Source organism: Aquarana catesbeiana, linkage group LG03, assembly GCF_042186555.1.
Source record: "Aquarana catesbeiana isolate 2022-GZ linkage group LG03, ASM4218655v1, whole genome shotgun sequence".
Taxonomy (NCBI): Eukaryota; Metazoa; Chordata; class Amphibia; order Anura; family Ranidae; genus Aquarana; species Aquarana catesbeiana.
Genome location: NC_133326.1, coordinates 541374844 through 541397862, shown reverse-complemented (window position 1 = coordinate 541397862; position 23019 = coordinate 541374844). Strand labels below are relative to the sequence as shown.

The window sequence follows — 23019 nt, the reverse complement described above, 5'->3', positions numbered from 1 at the left end:
AGAAATCTCACTATTGTGGGAAGGGCAGGGACACAGACTACAGGGGTAAAATATAACTGTTGTGGGAGGGACAGAGACATAAACTGTTGCTGGAAATCATACCATTGTGGGAGGGACAGAGACACCAAAGTTTTTTAATGGTGTTTTTTTTATTATGATTCTACCTTTGTAATGGAGTTGCATTACAACATCAGTGGACAGAAGGCTGCTTAAAGGGTTGCACCTGACATTGATCTATATTGGTCTCCTGCAGAAAGACTACCTGACTAAAGAACCAAATCCCTCTCCTTGTATAGCTGCTACTAAAAGTCTTACTTCTCCTGCTGCACTCTTTTTAATAAAAAAAAAAGCAAAAGTAGAATCCAGCAGAATATTGAAGACACCTTTTAATAGATCTAGGATCTGAAAATTCAGATGTAGCATTGTTACTGCCCGAGTACTCAATAGTTATAAAAATCATTGTGTGGTTCAGGTTGTTTCCCTCCACTGATGGGGAAAATATTAGTTCTGGACGGAGCGACCCCTTACGAAGCATTTCCATGCAGATTTCCCCTGTTCTGGGATGGTAGTGACCATATGCTTCATGGAGATGGAATCACAAACAAACCAATTTATAAATCTGAAATATTCCCTTGTTTCGTCTTCTCCTGCTAAGTGATAGGACCTGATACCAGGGGGGCGGGGCCTGGAGCACAGCATTCTTGCTGGCAGCTTGTTAAATTCCTAATTTTCCTGAAAAATCTTCTGCACCACAAATGATAAATGGATCCTCATAATCCTCTTTGACTCTACCCTACCGAAAACATAATTGTAGGTGGGTCTGGGTGAATTTCTCCGACTTGGTGATAACCACCATGTGGCTGTTGCCAGGGATGAAGGCCATGTTGTTTGTTTTGGCCTTTTTAGCCTTCATATAAGGTGGGAGCCAGGCACAGCCTCACAATCCTCCCAGCTTATGATTGATTGATATTGATAGGTTTATTGATCAGCATCTGGACAAGATTTGCACACCCAACCAGCGACTATGGCTGATCTGTCACAGAAAGTCAGATGCAATAAATACACGCAAGGGAATTTTACTAAGACAACAGCATCCAGAATCTGAAACTGTGCATGGCAACCAATCAGATTCTAGCTTTCATTTTTAAAGTTTAAAAAAAAAAAACTAAAAAAGAAACAACCCATTGATTTAACAGTTTCAAAAAAGTTACATTCCCGCATGGCAGGAATGCTATCACATTGGCTTGTGCTCTTAGCCAAACTGTCAAACCATCGAATGGTTGGTGTCATAACTGATCACCATCAGCATCATGGCAGTTGCAGATCAAACCGAGGCTAAGATGGCGGCTTCCTTGGCTGAAAAGGATAGGAGGGATTAGTTCTGCTTCAACTGAGCAAGCTAAAGCTAGAAGCTGACTGCTTACTATGCAAAGCTGCTCCAGATTCTGTCTGCTCCGGTTCTAGTAACCCCCCCTTTCCCCAACAGTATTTTATCTGCCTGAAGATCTGGAATTCTGTTCAGCCAGTCTTGAGATCCTTACATCCTCAACTCACTATTCAGCCTGGGCAATGACCTCATACAGGCCTTAGCTTGCACCTTCCTGTTTCCTGTGACTGAATATTATACACTGGACAAGGCTTCTAATGCTTCCCTGTGTTCTCCTCTTATGTAAGCTGTCCAAACACCACCCCCCTCCCCTTTCAAGCTGGCAGTGCCTAAACAGCTCTAACTTCCAGCCCCCAATACATGAAGCATGTTGGCATATCAGTGTTTTGTAGTAGAGCCTGTTTGGATGGCAATGCTGGTATACCCCTCAATCCAATGTAGACAATTATGGGAAGATAAAGTGTATCTCATGGCAAAAACTTGGGGGGGGGGGGGGGGGGTTAGATGTGGAAGAATTAGAACCTGTGCCAGTTTATTACTGCTATCCGGGGTTCCATTAGAAGGATTTCTCATCACTTCCTATCCAGGTGACAAAGGTTTCACCAGAGAGGAAGTGAGGAAAAATTTGCCAGTTTTGTCCAGCCATATAGGCAGTGTAAAGACAGCGACGAATAAAACACACATCTCTCCTTTTTCTTGATATGCGCAATATTCTCTCTCATTTTAGTTGGGTGCAATCTCCCCCCCTCCCCAACAGCCATTTCCTAGGAAGCCCTCCACCCCATGGATGTCAGGCATTGTAGCCGAACAGATCTGCAGAGAGGGCACAGTGTGTGTAATGTGTGCATCCAGCTGTTCGTGCAGGGATTACTGAGGTTTAATGGAGAGCACAGATGGACGCAATGCTATTGTACTCAGAATTCTAGGCCAAAGGCTAAAACTGGGAGGATGATCAGAAAAGGGCTGATTAAAAAAGAAGAATGAGACACAAATCCCCTTGTTCTACCGCCAGTCAGGGAGGGAGGGTGCGCAGGAAGAAGCAGAGGAGAGGTCAGGGTTTTGGCCATTGTTGACGTGTAGGTCATGTGACGCGCAGCTGCTGAGAACTTTGCGTTGAAGTGTTAGGGGCTTATTGCATTCTCCAGCGCTCTGCGCCCGCCGCTGCTGTATTGTTTCTGGCTGCCCGTCCACCACATGATCATAAGCTGCACATACATCACTGATCGCCCATAAATAACCAATTCATCCAAACAAATGGACTACCACTGCACAGAACAGACACATTAACGGGTTTGAGAATTCTCAGATCACGATGGGGAAAAAGGAAAAATTCATATTTTGTCATCCTCGATTCATGAGACAAGAAAAAATTCCCTTCTGTAGCGCATATCATTTCTGTACATTAACCAGCTGAGACGTGTCACGTGGTGGACCGCTGAATAGATTCTAATGTATACATCGCACCTTCTCAACCAAGCCAAAAACTATTTACATTATGTGAATCACTTTTCTTTCTGAAGAATATGACAGCTGGATTCTGACCTTGTGACACCATAGCATAATACAACCCGCTCTCATTATGTCTTTCAAAAATGCGTATTCCTTGCCTGGTTTTCTTCTTCTATCTTTAACTTTTGCGGCTTCTTGTCTGTTTAACCTTCATTTTCCTGATGATCAAATCACAACTGTAGACCAACACAGCAGAGATTTAAACCCAGGCCACAGTTTGTACTTGGATGCGCTTGTGTGCGCGTAGGTGTGCCCTGCCCCAAGTCAAATCTATAGCTTATGGAGAGAGGTGTTCTTTCCAGTGTCATCTAAAACTTTCTGACTTGTCTATTATAGATAATGTTGGTGATCTCCTGCAGCCACTTCTGTCTACCTACACTCCAGCAGTGGCGCCATGGCGTTTCTCAGGGTTGGCTTTCCTGTTGGTGACAACATTGGACCTTGCCACTTAAAGTCTCAATTAGAAGCCTATAAGACAGGATGGAAGTGCAACAGCACAACTGATAGACAGAAACAGAGCATTGTCACCCAATAACAGGAAGTGTCTGAACAAAACTTTACATTAAAATGTTAAAGCTTTTATGAGACTTAAATGCTAGGGTTTACATCTATCTACATTTATAAAAATAATTTGACCACTGGGTGATGTATATGATAGACCGTGGCCCAGTGGCAAACTGAAGGAGCTTGCACAGGCTAATGGTGGGAGGCAGTGGTGGCTAAGCGTTGTCAGCCTGCAACATGGAGAGCTGTTACTGGCAGAAACTCCAACAAATAAACTTTTCAAAAGATTCACCAACGAAAATTGGCTTCAAGTGGGATTGAGCCTAAATTTTACATATCAGTAAAAGAAGGGATTGTGGTAAATAATGCAAATGGTGGCAGCCATGATGGTTCTGTAGCTTTATCCACCTGCAGGACAGCCCTAACTGTGACGGTTTCCTGTCATTGTAATGCTACATTATCTGAAAAGTGACAGTGCTCTGCTGGATTGGCCAAGTGAGCAGGCGGCGGGGCTCACCCTCCCAGCAGTCGCTCAGCTAACCCGCTTCACCCTCCTGCTGGTTCTGGTACGACACTACTCTCCCTGCGCCAGCGTATCTTGTAATCACGAGGATTACCGCTCTCTGCATCTCCTCATCGCTGAAGCCAACCACAAATTCATTTCTGTCTCGTTAACATGCTGATGTATAATTAAAACTGCTCTGCTGATACAGATAAAGAAGTCAATAAAATCTCTTGTAATTAATTTAGACTTTATTAGTCTGGGGGTGCGCCGATGGTCCCGGATCAGCAAAGCGGCCCAGCGCAGTTTGCTAGAGCAAAGCGGCTGCTCAACAGCTTCTGTGCAGTGCAATAAAGTCGGACGCGTACGTAACACTGAACCAGTCCCTCTCCGGGCTGCAGCGTTTCCTGGTTAACCAAAATTGTTGGGTAATTGTTCTGTGGTCGGGAACAAAATGCTGAATTAAACTGTTCCCAGCACAATAATTGTGTGATTAGTGCAGCGGTGCTCCTCGCCAGGAGAACCGTCAGCGGGGCTCGAGCTGGGAGAGAAACCACAAAGACAGGAACAGAAAAGAAAAAACACAAAAGTTCCCAGTTCAATTGTCTCTTAATGAGAACAGTGGTTGGGAAACTGAATTACACGGAGTCATTCGCTAGAGAGAGTTCTGCTGAAGAGATCATGTTTCCATGTGTGTGCACAATGAGGCCAACATGTGGCTCTTGCCTACAGACTGCTTTATTAAATGGGGCAACACAGATACACATTCCACAATATAGTTACTTTTTTAAATAGTTCTTCATCAGGGGAATTCAGTAAAGCTGTAATAACGTTTTTGTGGCGATAGTTCCCTGCACCTAATTCAGCCAAGGGTTTGCAACATGTGTACTAAATTCAGGTAGTTCTAACTACCGCCACTTTTACGAACCTGTCGCTATGGCAGTGACAGATTCTTAAGGAATTACCGCCAGTTCCCGAGTTAGGAAACTGATGGCAAATAAGAACCGCTCTGAGCTGGCGTACGGAAGTACTCCAGTGCTTAGCATGAGGCATGTCTGTGCTGGGAAGTTGTCATATATGTGATATCTTTCCGCACAGGGCTGTATCCCCGGTCCCACTCAGCTGTCGGCCTGGGAAATTCCTTGGCTGAAAGCTACATGTAAACAAAGGGGACAGGATACTGGTGATGTCATCATTACCCAAATGGAAATGCCTGTATTTGGGAAATTACTTTAGGATGGGAGAACACAGAGACTAATTCCTCATCAGGTCTGCCCTGTTTTTATATGACATTTCAGTGGGTGTGTTCAAAAGTCACTATTGAACTGAGCAGCAGCTATGGGTCCACCCACTACAATGCACTGTCAATCAACAATACGGTGAACCTGATGGGTAACTACTCTCAGGTCCCCATCAAGCTCCACTCACAACACTCCAAAACTTCTTGGCTTTGTGCCTCTCTGTGTTACCCATAGCCTGTCCCTATTGCCCCTCATTCCACACATTCAGTGAGTCATTAAGTGTTTGCCTATCTGCACTGCCTGGACCTGTCATCAGATATGTTTTCATATTTAGCCCATGCGTGCTCAGCAATGGGCCAGTGTAACACTTCCAGGTATTTATTACTTTTACCAGAGATCACAGTGCTCCCCCTGACAGTATCTTCATCTGCTTTACTACAGAAGTACAGAGCCATCTTTGTTCAGGCATCCTCCAAGGTCACTATCTACTGACTCCAGACTGATGCTGGGTTCACACTATTGCGATTGCAGACATTGCACGAGATTTGCACCACCTTCCTTTGCATATCGCATGCAAATTCAGCCATACAGTTTCTATGCCTGAAATCGCATTTGCACCAAAAGGGTGCAGGACCCTCTTTTTGGTCCGCATTGGAATCAGATTGCATGGGTGTTCACAATCCGATTCCACAGTTCGTACTGCGTTCATGCGAAGCGATTTGGAGGTGCCATTTACATTACATTGACGCCCACAGCGGTTCGCGGAGTGCATTGTGAACTGCCTGAGATTTTACATGTGCTGTGGAAACCCACACAGGAATCGCTGTGGTTTCTGCATGGCACCAGTGTGAACCTAGCCTGAGATGCCGGCTCGGAGATGACACAGTCCTGTAAATCCTGGTAACAATGTTGCAGTCTGATCACTGGTAGAGAGGGGACTGAGATAAAGCTTCCTCCTGCCTGAAGTGCAGCCTAAGCATAGTCACTGGTTGGAGAATGAAGATAATATATTTTTTTTTTTTCTTAATGATAAATGGTGGTGCTTTTCTGAAAAATTGTAGCATTGCTGAATATCAGCAATTTATTCATGCAAACTTATAAAGGTACTGACAGGTTCACGTTAATATACTTTTGGCTATAGGAGGACATGTTGGGCCTGCTAGTTGCATCCACTCAAGTGGGCAATTAGGTCTTTTTGTTTTTTGTTTTTATTTAATGAATGAGGATTTTCAAGAGGTGCTGAACTTCACAATAAAAAATGTCCAGACTCCAGGAACATGGTAGACTTGACCCCTCTTGGGAGTGTGTAGTGCAGAGTAGTTACCGTTGTCAGAGCAAGGTCACTGAGCCTCCTCTCCCTCCTGGTCCCTGTCCACGGCCTGAGCATCTGAGATCCACGTCCACATTGGCAGCAATTAAAGGACTTTTACAATCAGCCTCAATAACATCCATTTTATTTTTATTTATTTATTTCCCTCCGTTTTTGGCAGCCGCCGTCTCAGCAGAACCATCTGTCTTTCTATTAGTGTTTTTGAGGTCTGTTTTGGAGCCTCTTCGCTTGGCAAAGTCACTTTTATCCTTGGAAACCATTAAAAAAAAAAAAAAAAGTTTCGTGGAGCTCTGCCGAGGAGAACGACGCAAAAAAATTCCTCCCAGCTGTTCATTTGTGTTCTCAATGTATAGATTCTGAATGTGATAAGGAAATATGTATAATTTATATGGGGAGAGGGGTTGAAACCTCTTAAGGTACAAAGATAATAATTATAATGAACAGTAAGGGGCACATTTAAACACTCATAATTCCTTTCTTTTATCTTCCACAGGTTCAGGGTCAGTTGCCCCCTTTAATGATCCCCGTGTTTCCTCCTGATCAGAGGACGCTAGCCGCCGCAGCTGCGGCCCAGCAAGGATTTCTCATTCCTCCGGGATTCAGCTACAAGGCCGGTTGCAGTAAGTCGTCTTGTATCTTAGTAAGGAGATCCTTACCTATCTGCTTCTTGGAGTCACCTATAGGCGGCACCACCAACAGCAAAGTCTGTTATCCGCAGTTCTTCATATATTGTATCATGGTTCTCGTGCGGTTTCATCTCAAGTTCAACTTAATCAATTATCTCTGTTTTTGGTTAATTTATACCTTAAAGTGGAAGTAAAAATGTTGCTTACCCCTCCTCACACCAATGTCACATACTGTTTGTAACAGGGATCTGTGTAAATCCCTTTTTCCAAATCTGGTTCGGTGTGGTCACGTGATCAAGAATCTGTGGCTCCCCTGTGTCAGCGATCAGCTGCTGCTAGGAATAGGAGGGAGCTCTGACAGGGAGGCAATAAATGCTGGTGGTCGATGTCACGTGAATTCTGGCCTGTTATTGAGTGCTCCCTCAAAGCCACAGCCTCTCGATCATGTGACTACACCAAAGCTGATTTAAAAATAAAGTTTAGTTTTTTACACAGATCTTTTATAAACAGTATGCAGCCATAGGTATGTGGGGAGGGAGACAACATTTTTAAGCAAACATTTATATGCAAATTTAGAACATTCGATGACATTGATGATTGTCCTTCAAAAACTTTTGCTTTTTTCAACATTTAAAATTCAGAGTGAATGGCCTTTTCCGAACAAAACCACATTCACTAATGATTAGAAAATTGAATAAAATCATTTCTAAAATGAAGATTTTTTTAACAAAATTCTTCTAGTGTATGGCCAGATTTATTCAGAGAGGGGCCTGCTGAGCGACTTGCAGCCTTTAGCTCTTTAAAGCTGAAGTTTAATCTGCTTATATGTTGCCTTGCCTGTTTTCTCCCCCCCCCACTTCCCATCAATATGCTAATTACATTTTTTTATTAAACCTTTCTGTTTTCATTACATACTTATTTTAGATCCAGAGATTTCATTACTGGGTTCCTGTGCTTCTCTGTGCAATGGGGGGTAGATAATGGCTGGTGGGAGGAGCTGCCATGGTGCTATACATAACTTGCTGAATACATCACAGCACCCTGCCTCAGTACTGCTCCTCCCAAGACCTTTCAGTCCTGATGCAAGCAGTGAGCTGTCTTTGGGAGGTGTGTAAGTATCAAAATGTCTTGATGAGTGGATGTCAGTCTGGAGGAGTGCTTACTAAGCAGCCTGTATTTGCATGCAGACCACCCTAAGCAATGCCCACATGTGATAATGAGACACCAGGATTGAAAGAACTGAAATCCAATGAATGAAGGGGGAGGCCAAGAACATTCAGGCTGGAGAGGAGATGACTGGATGATGCTGGATGTCCTCTATCCAGTAAATAAGGCAGGCTTTATCTGACTTGCTGCAGCTTATATTGCACATTGCTAGAAGCTCACAGTGTGCAGTGAAATCAGAGTAAGCCAATCCTGTTCAGGAGAGGAGCCTTTATAACTGTGCAAGACTGAAGGGAAGGTTGGAGTTCAGCTTTTACTTACACAGCAAAGCTAAAGGCTGTGTGTGGTCTAACCCTTATGTGAAAACCGCCACAGACAGTTTAGTAGGATTAGGGCAGCAATTCAGTTATTAATGTTTTTAATTCTCAGTGGCCTCCACTTTACAATCCTGTCCTTGCTGGCTTGTGTGACCTTACATAGGGGCTCGGGATTCATACAGCCCTCTCAATCCTATGGAAGTTAATGAGTTGAGGGTTATAAATCACGAAACATCCCTCCATCTGACCAAGTCGGGAGCGATGTCTGGTGGGAGCTCTGGTAGACGGTCATTTTCTTTTCTAATCTGTGTTCTTGCTGTTAAATACTTGTTAGTTTTATCAGCTAAATTAAAAAGCTTTTCACCATTAATTAGCATCAGGTAATGGAACATCTCAAGGACATTTCAGGTTCAGGCATGCTGCTGATTTGGTTAATTGTAAAGAATCATGGCACCATCCAGATAATGTGCCTTTATGGCTCTTCTACAGAGATCTCCTCTGTAGAACAATGGAGCATAATGTTTGTCGTGAATAGTGCAAAGGGAAATGTATGTGTGGTCTTCAGCAACCAATCACATGGAGACTGTCACACACAGGCCAAACAGTAAAGACCCATTGTTTCTTGTTGTCAGTGCATCCAGGCTGAGCTAAAAATGAGCTTTGAGTTCCAGGTGATGTCTAGTTGTCTAACACCATCTCTGCCATTATGCTATTTTGGGACATCAGCGGTGTCATTTGTTCAGGGCGTATTTCGCTCTGTTAATGCGTACCTTGGGGTGTCCCACCTCCCCCTTTTACATTTTAATTTGATAAAGTAAAGGAAAAATCTAACAGGTGTACTCATAAGTACAGCAGGTGTGTAGACCTGAGAACTTAGCACAGGGATTGTGGGGACCCCTCATAATGGGCACAAAGGGTATGTAGATCAGAGAAGCACAGGGATGGCAGAAGCCCCCTGTAATGGACACAGCAGGTGTGTAGACCCAAGAATTCAGCACAGCGATGGTCAGAACCCCTCCCAATGGGCACAACAGGTTTGTAGACCTGGGAACTCAGCACAGGGATGGAGGGAGCCCCTCATAATAGGCACAGCAGGTGTGTAGACGCGAGAATTCAGCACATGGATGGTGGAAATCCTTCATGAATGGCAAAGCAAGTGGAGTCCCACCTAAATTCTTGACTCTACATTGGGTGTTCCAGCTACATTCACCACAATTTTAAAATTGATAAAATATCCAGCAGGGATGGTGGCAACCCCTCATATTGGACATAGCAGGTGTGAAGTCCCAGGAACTCAGTGCAGAGATGGTGAAAGCCCATTAACCGCTTCAGCCCCGGAAGAATTTACCCCCTTCCTGACCAGAGCACTTTTTGCGATTCGGCGCTGCGTCGCTTTAACTGACAATTGCGCGGTCGTGCAACGTGGCTCTCAAACACAATTGACGTCCTTTTTTCCCACAAATAGAGCTTTCTTTTGGTGGTATTTGATCACCTTTGCGGTTTTTATTTTTTGCGCTATAAACAAAATAATAGCGACAATTTTGAAAAAAACGCATTCATTTTTACTTTTTGCTATAATAAATATCCCCAAAAAATAATTAAAAAAAAACATTTTTTTCCTCAGTTTAGGCTGATACGTATTCTTCTACATATGTTTGGTAAAAAAAAAAATCGCAATAAGCGATTATTGATTGGTTTGTGCAAAAGTTATAGCGTTTACAAAATAGGGGATAGTTTTATGGCGGCGATCAGCGATTTGTATTGTGACTGCGACATTATGGGGGACACATCGGACATTTTTGACACATTTTTGGGACCATTGTCATTTATACAGCAATCAGTGCTATAAAAATGCACTGATTCCTGTGTAAATGACACTGGCAGTGAAGGGGTTAACCACTAGGGGGCAGGGAGGGGTTATGTCAGTACTAGAGAGTGATTTCTAACTGTAGGGGGGGATGGGCTAGCTGTGGCACGTCACTGATCTCTGCTCCCGATGACAGGGAGCAGAGATCAGTGAGCCTGTCACTAGGCAGAATGTGGAGATGCTTGTTTACATCAGCATCTCCCCATTCGTCCTCTCCGTGAGGCGATCGTGGGTATCCCCGCGGCGATCGAGTCTGCGGGACCCGCGACCCGACTCACTAGGCTCCCAGGCACGCGCCACGCCGGTGGCTCACACGCACGCAATGGCACGGCGGGGAATTCAAATGGGACTTACAGGTACGCCCATTTGCCCAGCTGTGCCATTCTGCCGACGTACATCGGCGTGCGCCGGTCGGGAAGTGGTTAAAATGCACACAGCAGGTATGCAGACTGAGAAATTCAAAGCAAGAATGGAGGGAACCCCTCCTAATGGGCACAAGGATAGTGGGAACCCCTCCTAATGGGCACAAGGATAGTGGGAACCCCTCCTAATGGGCACAACAGGTGTGCAGAATCAGTAACTAAGCAGAGGGATGGTGGGTATAGCAGGTTTTCAGACCCAGGAACAAATATCTCATCCCAGGGGTAGAAGAGACTGTCAGGGGGTTTGATTCTACACAACATCCTTCAAAACTTTTTATGGAATGGGCGATAACCCATGCACTCTATTGAAGATTTTTTTTTTTTTTTTGTATAGCTACAGTCAACTACCAGTCTGCAGCAGTTGAAAAGAGGTAGACTGATCATGTAAGAACTATGAAACATCCCTAAATGAAGCATTTGGCAGATAAAGCTTGGTGGACTCGCCTCTGACTGAAGCATGGTGTGTCCTTATAATGCTATATTGTATCTATTAGCCCCTTTGCGGAACATTGTGTGCATTGTATGAATTGTTTATCTGTAAACATCAGAGAATTGGTTTTGTTTCATGACTGCCCTTTAAGACATTTCCTCACTGTGCATCCCGCTCACCCTCTGACATTAGACGCGCCTCTTTAGAGAGTCACTGCACTGGAGGAAATAGGGCCTTGCGCTCGGCGGAACACGTTTTCTGGATCGGCAGCGCACCGACCACATCACACGACATTGCAGAGATAAGGAGATAATCATATCACACTAATTCAATGGCCAAATGCTTCGCTGATTCCGATTCACTGTACGGGAAGAGCCTAAAACTCCCTTTCCACATAGCTGCAAGTTTATTACATTTCATCCACCCTCTGATCGCATTATTGCAGTTCACTAAAATAAGCAGTGAGCTGATAGTTGGGGGATGTTTACGTCAATCATAAACAAATAATTTGACAGTGGAAGACCGTTCATAAAGTGAAAGCGAAGGGCAGACGTTGGGACCATAGTGCAGTCCAAGGAGGCTGTGTCCATGTGGAATTGTATAGCTAACAAAGATAAATAGTTAACCACACTGAACGGCTGAAAGTTTCTAGCTAGCCTATGCGATTTGCAGCCATTGTATGTCAAATTTTGTGCACTGACACAGCACATACCTGAGATGAATTCTGCATTGCCTGTAATGATCAGGCCAAGGTTGAGCAGGGAAGGTATTCCCTGGGAAAGAGGATGATAGCTGTCAGAGGAGCTCTTTATTGCCTGTGGATGTGCTTTCATTCCCTTATATGAGAGGGTCCCAATCTTTCCCATTTCTGCAGAGAAAAGATAAGGATGTACTCACCAGATGATGTCTAATGGTGCAGCCATGCACAGAAAAAATGCACCTAATCTAATTACCAGACCGTCTCAATGGGTCTCTGCAAGATTTTGAATTTTAACTTGTAATTGGCTAAAACTGTGCAGGCTTACTTATTAAAGATTGTATTTTCCGCTTATTTACATTGAGTTTGTTACTTCACCTTAAAGTCAGGGGTCTCTTGTCAGCTCAAGGCTGGTAGTTGCTGCCTTGGTAATTAACAGACCTCATACACTGTCTCCCAGCTCCAAAGGGTACATAACATGGTCTAATAATCCTTATAGTTAGGATAAATGTTTCATCTGAACTCCAGCCTTTCCTTCAGTCTTGCACAGTTGTGCAGCTCCTCTCCTGTACTGAAATGGCTCTAGCTTTACTGCAGATTGGGAGAAGTTGTCAGAGCCTGTTTCAATTTATGGTTGGAGGACATCCCACATCATCTACCTCTTTCCTCACCAGCTTGACTGTCCTTGGCCTGCCCCCTTCGTTCATTGGATTTCAGTTCTTTCCATCATGGAGGCTCAGCATCACATGTGGGAGTTACCTAGGGTGGTCTACATGCAAAAAAAACCTGCCAGTGGCTTAAAACTCCTGCAAATCAAGGCATTTTAATATTTATAGAACTCCTCCCGAGGGCCATCACAATGCATACACTATGGATGAGGACTCTTGAGAGGAGTACTGCTGCAGAGTGCTGTGATGTTTTACTTTACACAGCACTCTGACTACCCCTCCTACCAGCTGTGATCTGCCTGCATTACATAGATAAGCACAGAGACCCAGAGTGCAACTGTATTAAGGTGGACCTGCACAAATAAATTCCTGACTTGTCAACTGTCCTGACTTTACTTCAGCAGTATAATTTTTCATAAAAGCTGTGCTTAGTGTTACTAAAGTCAAATGTTTTTATTCTCCATTGAAATAACAAACATGTTATACTTACCTGCTCTGTGAAGTGGTGCTGCACAGAGTGGCCCAGATCCTCCTCTTCTGGGATCCCCGGCGGCGATCTTGGCTCCTCCTCTTCTTTTTAGGACTACCATAGCCAGCTCCTGGCTATGGGGAGAAGGTAGTCTGCGTGCCTCTGACCTGCGTGTCTATGGAGACGCACTCAATTAGACTTACACAGTGAGACTTGGGCCAACCCCCCACTTCCTCTTCATTGCATCTGATTGACAGCAGCAAGAGCCAATGGCTCCTGCTGCTGCTCAAATGCTGTGTGAAGAGGAAAAGGGGAGAATAGATGCAGTGGTGCACAGCGCTGATCTCTTCTCCCCTCTCTTCCTCTTCACACAGGGCAAGGGGGGCACAGAGAAACTGAAAACTTTCTTTATCCTAATGCAAACAATGCGTTAAAAGAGAAGTATAGGGTTTGTTTTTTTTTTTTCCTCCATTATACTTAGGTGAATGCAGCATGGGTCTGATGCTGTATCTCTTCCCCGGCGCTTCTACACTGCGAAGCGAGCGATTAAACGCCACCAATGGCTCGGTTCTCACAGCTCCCCAAGCAGAGAGCTACTGACTGTTAATCAGCAGCTCTCTGCTCTGCTTCTTCACGCTCACTGGAGTGCTGAGCTGTGGAGGGGCAGGGAGCGGCCGGCTCAGGCTCTCAGCAGCTTGCTGAGACATCCATCAATCCAGGCACCTGGCGGATGCAGATTTTATTGTTGCGATGACATGGTGCCTGGACTGATATATGTGACTTCAGCAGAGAACTGAGTTCAGTGAAGGCATTGTCAGGGGGAGTACTGTGATGTCTGTGAGAGGTAATAAATACCTGGAAGTGTCATACTGACACATTGCTTAGCATGCTGTACTTCATGTTAAAATATACACCAATCAACTGTAACATTATGGCCACTATCAGGTAACATGAATAACATTGATTATCTAGTGACAGTGGCATCTGAAAGTGGGTGGATATATTAGGCAGCAAGTGAACATGTTGTCCCTGAAGTTATGTTGAAAGCAGAAAAAATGGGCAAGTGTAAGGATTTGAGCGACTTTAACAAGGGCCAAATTGTAATTGATAGACAGCTGGGTCGGAGCATCTCTAAAACTTCAGCTCTTGTGGGATGTTTCCAGTCCGCAATGGTCAGGATCTTCCAAAAGTGGTCCAAGAAAGGAAAACCGGTGACGGGGTTATGGGCTAGCAAGGTTCACTAATGCTTGTGGGGAGTGAAGGCTGGCCTATGTAGTTTCATCCAATAGAAAAACTACAGTATCTCAAATTGCTGAAAAAGTTAATGTTGGTTGTGATAGAAAGCTGTCAAAACACATCTTAGTTGCATTTCAGTTTGAAACCTATAGGGCTCCGTAGCCACAGACTGGTCAGGGTGCCCATGCTGACCAATATTCACAGCCAGAAGCACTTGCAGTGGGCATTTGGGCTTTAGAACTGAGCCACGGAGCAATGGAGGATGTTAGTTTGGTGAATCACTTTTTCTTTTACATTATGTGGATGGCTGGGTCCGTGTGTATCGCTTGCTTGGGGAAGAGATGGCACCAAGATACTATGGGAAGAAGGCAAGCTGGCGGAAACTTAAGGATCTACTACTTGGTGCCAGATACCACAGCATACCTTCAGAGGTCTAGTGGAGTCCATGGCTAGAAGAGTCAGGGCTGTTTTGGTTGCAGAAGAGGGACCTACACAAATTAGGTGGGTGGTCGTAATGTTATGGCTGATTGGTATATGCCTGTTAACAGGTCCACTGTACGCCTGAATATTGACATTGTTATATTAAGTTGAAATTGGTAAATATACAAGTAAGAATATTGATAGAAAAAAGTCTATCTCTGTATCCAGTTTCCTGGTAACTGTTTATTCCAATAATCTGCATAATACAATGATCAGTAATAATAGTGGAATAATTCCAATAATCAGTTTATTCACATGGCAAGACCAACCTTGCATAGAGAATGGATCATTATTAGATCAAATTAATCTACTCCTCCTAGCAGATCTAGTGATGTTTGCTGTAATCTGCACAGCTCCTGTTTTCTGAGAACACAAAGTAAAAAGAAAAAGTAAAAAATAAAAAAATTAGTGAAAACCGGTGAAGGATGAGGTTTCCGCCTTAATTGCCTAGCGCCTTTTATCCACCAGCCGCTCCTGGCTGCCATTGTGCGTGGCGTTGGTAAAAAGCAGCACAATGGGCCTTTTCATTAGGCCTGTGCACGGCACACAAAAGGCGGCTTTGCGAGCAGAGAATGCTGGAGTTTAATTTGCAGGTGGAGAGGAGATAAAAGGTGATGACGCCTCTCTTATTCTCTCACTTAGGTGACCCCTACCCCGTTCAGCTGATTCCCACTACCATGGCAGCTGCTGCCGCGGCAACGCCAGGCCTGGGGCCTCTCCAACTGCAGGTAAGGACACCAAACAATGGGCACGGAGGGGGTAGGCGGACTGCACAGAACAATGTCAACATATCCCCTACTTAAAAGAGAGCAGCCCTATTGTCTTAACAAAGTTTTTGTCAATGTTTAGAAGACTGTGAACACAACCCAATGTTAAAAAATCTTATTGGTATGTTTTATGCTTTGTTGTAGTTATATCTGTACACAGAACAAATAGATTCAAACAATACATACAACTGATTAGTAGTGCTGCTTAGTGACTGTGCTTATTGTTCTGCTTAGGCATGGCATACACAGCTTCTGTCATAGGGTCTTGCTGGAAAACCAGCATTCCATCTGCGCTTCCAGCCAATGGCTGCAGTGTTGATCAGTGTATTCTGACAGAGGGAGCCCCTGCTGTTAGAATACAAAGACACAGCGGGAGAGATTCCTGCATCCACATACCTTATTGGGATCTGTGGGGTTTACAGGGGTTTTTTTTTTTCGTTCCACTCACTGGTTGAACGAAAAAAAAAAATTCAATGTGTGTACCCTGCTTTATTAATTAACTGTGATTCAGTTAACAATTCAGTGATCTGAGTGTTTATGAACAACAGCCTTAACTGTCTCACTTTAAGCACATAATTTGGAAGGTGTAGCAGGGAATAGAGGTATGTGAGAAAGTTTAATTCAGGGTCAGAAAATGGGAATCCTATTATTTAGGACAAAGCCTTTGAAGCTTTATTATCAGGCAACCGACTAAAGCTGGCCATACTCTAGTAGATTTGTTCAAAAGTTCTCAATACATTCACTGACTTGACAAATGTAATTTGAAAGTACTTCAATATTTCATTTGCTTTTAACATTTGATTTTGGAACCAAACCAAAAAAAAACACATATACTACTAAAAAGTCGTTTGTTCAAGAAAAATTTTACATCCTGCGCCTTCAAATTTTCTCGTCACTGCGGTAAAAAATCAAGCATCAATTTGACCCCACTAACAATCAAAAAATGAAATGGATGTTGTTAAAGCCAGCTTAAGACGAACCTCAATTATCAGTCTTCAGTGCAGGTCTAGTACAAAGACAACGATTACATATGAGGGCCGCAGTGGGTGTTCACGGCGATTAGCTGCAGAAGGCAGTCCCATTGAAAGCAAAGGAAGGCTGCTGGCTTCTGCAGCTCATGCAGAAATCACCTGCAAGTGACCACGATTAACCGGGAGACTCCCATTACTTTCAATGGGATTGCCCCCGCAGCTAATCTTCAGGAACCCCCACTAGGGTTCTCACATGTAATCGGTGTTGAGCTCATTCGCAAGTGTGAATGTGGCCCTAGTGTTCGCAGCCTTCCAGTTACAAAAGGTGCGCATGTGAAGCAATTCGGCCATTGTAGTGTTGCCCCCTGAAATCTTTAAAAAAAAAAACATTGTTTATGCTGCATAACTAGTGGCACTTACACTTAAAGTGCATCATTTTAAAAAAAATTGTTCAAGGTACGGGCACACTTTTTCGCAGAATAGAAAAACGCATGAGATGTACCACATCCTACTACCCATTATCCTCCCTTAGAAGAGTAGGCATAGTAGATTGCTTGCCAGAACCCCTGGGCACCATTTCTGCAAAACAATGGATTTTGGACTAAAGCATCAAATTGATTCCAATGTAAGGTCAGGCAGAGGACCAAAGAAGAAAGCCAACTTATTTCAGGGGGCCTAAACTCACCCACTTCATCACAGCAAAGAGGATCTAAATCAATAAAATTTGTGGTTTTACACTGGACCTATATAACATAACAATTGGTATATAAAAGAACTACTATTGGTAAATATAATAATCAATACTTGGGTAACAATCCATGCATAAAATAATAACTATACAGTAAAATGAAACGTGATTAAAAGGATTAGCACATCCCTAAGTAATAATAAAGATTAGTACACTACTATGAGTAATAATCATATAATCATAATATAAAATATATGCTTAGATGACATCAATTTAAATATTTCCATCTATAGTGTGCTTTTTTTTACTGTAAGTAGTTCACTATATATATATATATATATATATATATATATATATATATATATATATATATATATATATATATATATATATATATATATATATATATATATATAATGTGTGTGTGTATATGCTGGCAGCCCAGAAACCAAATTCCCTGTACAAACACTTCTGCAGTACTATTGGATAACAATACCAAAAGGACAGCCCCAGATTTCCAGTGCTAACAATCCACTTTCCCAAGTAAATATTTCTGGGCATCTTTTAGAATTTCTGCAAACCTTAGGAAAGGTTAACTGGAAAATTATTTGTGTTTGGCACTTGTTAAGCAGCCCATAGATGAGTCTGTGGGTTAAATGAAAAAGAAAAGACTTGATTTCCCCATCCACACTGGGTGTAGATAGGGGAATCCTTCCTAATGAGTTATTGTATTCTGACAGCAGGGAGTCTTCTCCACCATCAGAATACACTGATCAGTGCTGTGCTTATAGCCTGCGGTGCTGATTGATTAGGGAAAATCCAACAAGCTGATTCTACAGAAGTCAGTTAGTAGATCGACTTTTGTACAACCAGCCTGCCCATACAGGGGACAAAATTTAGTCAACCCCCACTGAGCTGGCTGAATTTCAATCCACGTATGGCCATCTTTAGATGATGGCGCCTGAAAACCGCCTCCTAGTCATTTCAGTGTGTCTTTTCACACAGGGGCGGTGTGCTTGCGGGAGGTTAGGAAAAGTCCTTCAAGCAGCATCTTTGGGATGGTTTGGGAGCAGTGTATACACCGCTCCCAAAACGCCCTGCCCATTGAAATCAATAGGCAACGCTTCCAAAGCGCCTGAAAAGCGATTTGGAACGCCGCAAAACAGGCGTTTTTAACCCCTTCTTTGGGGTTAACAGTGACCAAAAAGTGCCGCTTAAACAACGCTAAATCGTCTATTAAATGAGCGGCGCTTTAACAATAACGCGGCCGCAGCCCCAGTGTGAAAGGGGTCTAAAGCTAAGCTTTCTATATCCTTGTCCTTAAAAGTTACAGAATTATTCTCAGGTGTTCTAGAACATTGTGGAAGACTTACAACTGGCTGGTCATTGTCACCTCACTTGTCACATTGTGAGATTTCACTTCAATAACATGGAGTGTGAGGTGGCCTGGAGTGAAGGAGTTAAGAAAAGCGGTAAATATGACACTTATTAATGCAGTGGGAGGAAAGCAGGAACAATGCAATTTAATCATTGACTTTGCCTGTGTGCAGAGTCCGGATACAGAGGACAATGGACTCTTATCTCCCGCTCTCTCTCTGCTGGGGTCAAAGCTGTCCGTTCTCTACATCTTTTCTGTCTAAACATACTGAGTACGCCATTGTGCATTGCAAACCGCACACGTCCTTAAAGCTGAACCCCCAACACAAAGTCTTTCCTTTTAAAAAGGTTCCTCAGAAGCCACAAAGGATATAAATTCACTTTGTACATCACTGTACAGAGAGGAGAACTGTAGGAGGGGCCCTGCAGCTCCACCCACTACAGGCTGCCTGCAGAAAACTACAGGACGAGGCGGAGACTAGACCGCTCACCCTGCACAAGGAGAGCAGCAGTGTCTGGTCTTTATTACAGTAAGCTCCTACAGAGAGGTTTACTTTTCACACCAGATTACTGCACAGATCTGCAAAAAATACACATGGCACACCAAGAAGTAAGAATACACATGCCTGGTATACTTAACCAGTCTTGTGGATCAGAGCAGGCTGCAGTCACAAGCCGTAAAGAAGGAAAAGATTTTTAAGCCCCAAAATGTGAAGTTTTGTGTTTTCCTGTTATGAAACTTCGATGTTGGAGTATGTTGCACTCTTAGACCTTTGATCTGATGCTTTCATTAGACTTTTTAGATATAACATATTATGAGTCTAAAACAATATACATTGTTTCTAGTATGTGTGTGGTCACCTGTACCTAGATCTTCCCTCTTGTGATTGCATGAACCCAGCCATAGATGTGATATGTTTTCTATTCTGGCTGTTTTTTATTATTGCTAATGGTATCTAGAGACCAATTTTCCCATTCTGCAGGGAATTCAGCTGTCTAGACAAGTTTAAAAATATTATCTGAACACCAATGTCCTACCACAGATGAATCTGTATCAGAGCTATGTGCTTACTCCCCTGTCCTCTCCAGAGATGACCCATGCCTTATGCCCAGAAGGGTGGTTTTAGCCGTCTTCTGCCAATGGAAGAGGCTTCAGAACTTTGTTCAATGTGTGCCAATCTCACAACTGCTCTAAATCAGCACTTTGGCCCATGCCCAAATCCAGTCATGCAGTGTGCCCACCTCTTACGAGGTTGCTGCAGTGCCCACATTCAAGGGAAGGCCCCTAGCTTAGAAATTCATATTTGTATGCTGCCCTTTTCTAGGGACTGAGGCCTTTCTGGGTACACACAGGAGCAATTTTAAGAACACAGTGGCATGTTGTTCTTCTACCTCTTCCTACTGCCTGTTTGTACTGCATGTACTAATGGACCAGTTCACTTTAAGATGGCTGTTGCGTTCTCTTATATGTCCCAGAGCCGATATTGTCTCTTCTGGCTTCCATCACTTGTCAGGGGGTCATCTGTCACTCCGAGTTCATTGTCCCAGTGACCATATCCAAAGGACAGACAGAATAAACTTCCGGCAGGAGATTTCTAGTCATTCCACAGAGCTTTGATTATCTGCATACATTTAGACATCAGATCCCTCTGTACACCAAAAATGGCATCCTGTTTCATCCTGACCCTAAATCAATGGTTTTCAACTTATGAGCTAAAGGGTGCTTCAAATGCAGCCCACGACATCACCAAACGGGCCGAACATAATGTTCAATATATGTAATGCTTGAGAGAACTGTCAGAAACTGCAGTATGGGCATGCTACATTTTTGGCTGAGGGTATGTTGCAGAAGACCATATGAAATTTGGAACATGTTACATGAGACTAGTAGAGACCAATGCTATTACCCAAACCAATGTTCCCACTACAGACTACTGAGGTCCGAGGGCTACACATCATATACCAAAGGGCCACAGGCTAGGCACCAGGGCCCTAAATAAAAGGGAAATAATTAAAAGGTAACCTCACTATGGCCGTTTAAGTTCTGAATAATCCCTGGGTGAATGGAGACTGAAACTATTTTTGGGAGATCTTGCTGGGTGACCCAATGTAAACCTACTGTTATCACTAAAACAGGACTTTTGGATGGCACTGTCACAAAAAAATTTGTAAGTACCATTATGTGTAGCCATCCTTACCCAGCAAAGGTAGACACTGCTCTGTTTAGGCTGCCATACCACTAAAAATCTGAAAGAAAACACTGTGAGGGTCAGTAAGGCTGGTGCTGGCCAAAGTTTCAATCTTGGCCGGTTCAGCAGTAACCAGCTGAGTTTTAAGCCATGTATGGGCAGGCTTAATGTACCAAGTTTATCAATCGATCAACTTGGGTGCAACCAGCCGGCTGGATTTTGCATGCAATTATCGCTAGCGGCTGGAATAATCCCAAGCAATAACTGACTTCTCCCGGCGGGGACGGCTTTTCCCGCCCCCCGCCGAGAGAATACAATGGCTTGGCGGGAGACACTGTCTGTGTTGATGGGGGAATTGTGTGGCTGCAGGAAAGACATTTACTCAGTTTATGGCCTGTGTAACAGCATGAAAACCTGTATGCAAGGTGTAGCAGAATTGTGTAGTAATAAGAGTTTTATTGGGTAAAGTAGAAGCCTCCTTTAAGTTGTATAGCGGGTGGGGGTAGGGGGCACCCTGACTTTTACAAAGCTCTTGATGTACCAGGGTATGAAACTCACAAAGCGATTGTTCCCGTTTCCTTGCCAATAGTTTGCTAATCAAATCCCAACAATAGCGCTGATTAATTGGCACTAATACAAACGCGAGGAGCGCATACGGTGGTGGTTCAGAGAGCCTGGGTGAAAAGCGAACAGCAGCTGCTGAATGACTCTCACACGGTACAATTCATCTCCTCTGCAGCAATCCGACAATGAGAATTCATCCGAATCTCCTGTGGAAAGCCGTGGACAGCATACCTTTCCGGCTTCCCAGACCAAAGTGATACCGTGTTCCTTTTTTCCCTGGATACTGCCAGTTACAGCCAAGCGAAGGTGCAGGGTGAGGGTGACCAGCTGGATGGGTGGGGTAGGGCACAATAATGTCCATGCACAGGTAACATTTTCGATAATTGTGTCCTGGATCCTTTGGGACACCTAAATGAACCAGACGTAGCCCGATAAATTTTTTCATTTTTTTGCATTCCAGGAAATGGATTGTAAAATTTTGAAGGAAGCTGGAACAGTCTATATACAGGGCAAAATTAAACCTTATGATTAGAACAATGTCAGACTAGACCTAAGCTGGGTATACACTAGTTTTAATTCAAAATTTTCTGTTTTAATAACATTCGTTCAAACTACTAATTGGTAGTGGGGTGAAAACGACGTTTGCTTTCGACAGCAGTGGTGATAAAATTCATAGGAGCAGGATGGATTTTTCTTGAATGAATGAATTTCTAACAGTGTATGTGTTTTTTCATCTGATAAAGTTCATGCATTCCAAAATCATTTGTAAAAAGCTAACAAAAGTTTAAACTACTTTCAAATGACATCCGTCAAGCTATAGAATGTACTGACAATTTTCATACGAATGTTCAAAACAGCTTAGGCACAATGCATTGTGCAAAGTGCAGTAACCTATCGCAGCAAATCAGCAGAGTCAGTTGATATAGCTGGCAATCAAGCACAGTACAGATGTGTTCACTTTGGTCTGTGCCGTTTTTCTTTCTGATGGATGGTGTGAAAAGACGCATAGTGCACATATGTGCATTTTACACGTACAAGTGCATGCTTAAAGTGAAGTTTCCCTTTTCTTTGTTTTTTGTTGGAGGAGCATTTGGGCACAGAATAGAGCAGAGTGCATCAAACTGGAGAAATAATACTACTAATAATAATCATGGCATTCCAGGGCTTTATGTTCCTTTTAAGTTGCATGTTTGTGTTGTGGACAATCATGTTTTTTTTTTGTTTTTTGTTTTTTTAAATAAAATCCTTTTTTTAACCTATGTTCACCCTTTCTTATATCTCAGTGCTGCTGATCTCCTGCACCTTTCTGCTACAGTTGATTCATGTCTACATGCACTCCAGTGATGGGTGCATGGCATTACACAGGGCAGGTTTCCTCAGAGGCAACAGTAGACCATGCCTAATGAGTAATGTGGGTTGAAATGGGCACTTGTAGTCTCTATCAAATGCCTGTTTGGCAGGAAGACAACGCAGGAGCAAAATTAACAGACCAGTAGAGAGCACGGTCACCCTGTAACAGGAAGTGAACGAACAAGAACATAAATGGCAGGATCTTCAGGGATTATTATAATGAAAGCTGCGGATTTAATAAAAGTGAAAATGACTTCTTGACCC

General features: G+C 43.4%; 1 protein-coding gene across 6 annotated transcripts in view; it reads left to right on the top strand.

Moving 5' to 3' along the window:
• SOX5 (SRY-box transcription factor 5) overlaps nt 1-23019 on the top strand; it is a 300676-nt gene that overhangs the window by 211909 nt on the left and 65748 nt on the right. For all 6 annotated transcript variants that reach the window (XM_073621454.1, XM_073621453.1, XM_073621455.1 and 3 more), the window contains 2 exons: nt 6967-7093; nt 15492-15577. In XM_073621454.1, the coding sequence (XP_073477555.1) occupies nt 6967-7093; nt 15492-15577 (213 nt within the window). The remainder of the gene's footprint in view (nt 1-6966; nt 7094-15491; nt 15578-23019) is intronic.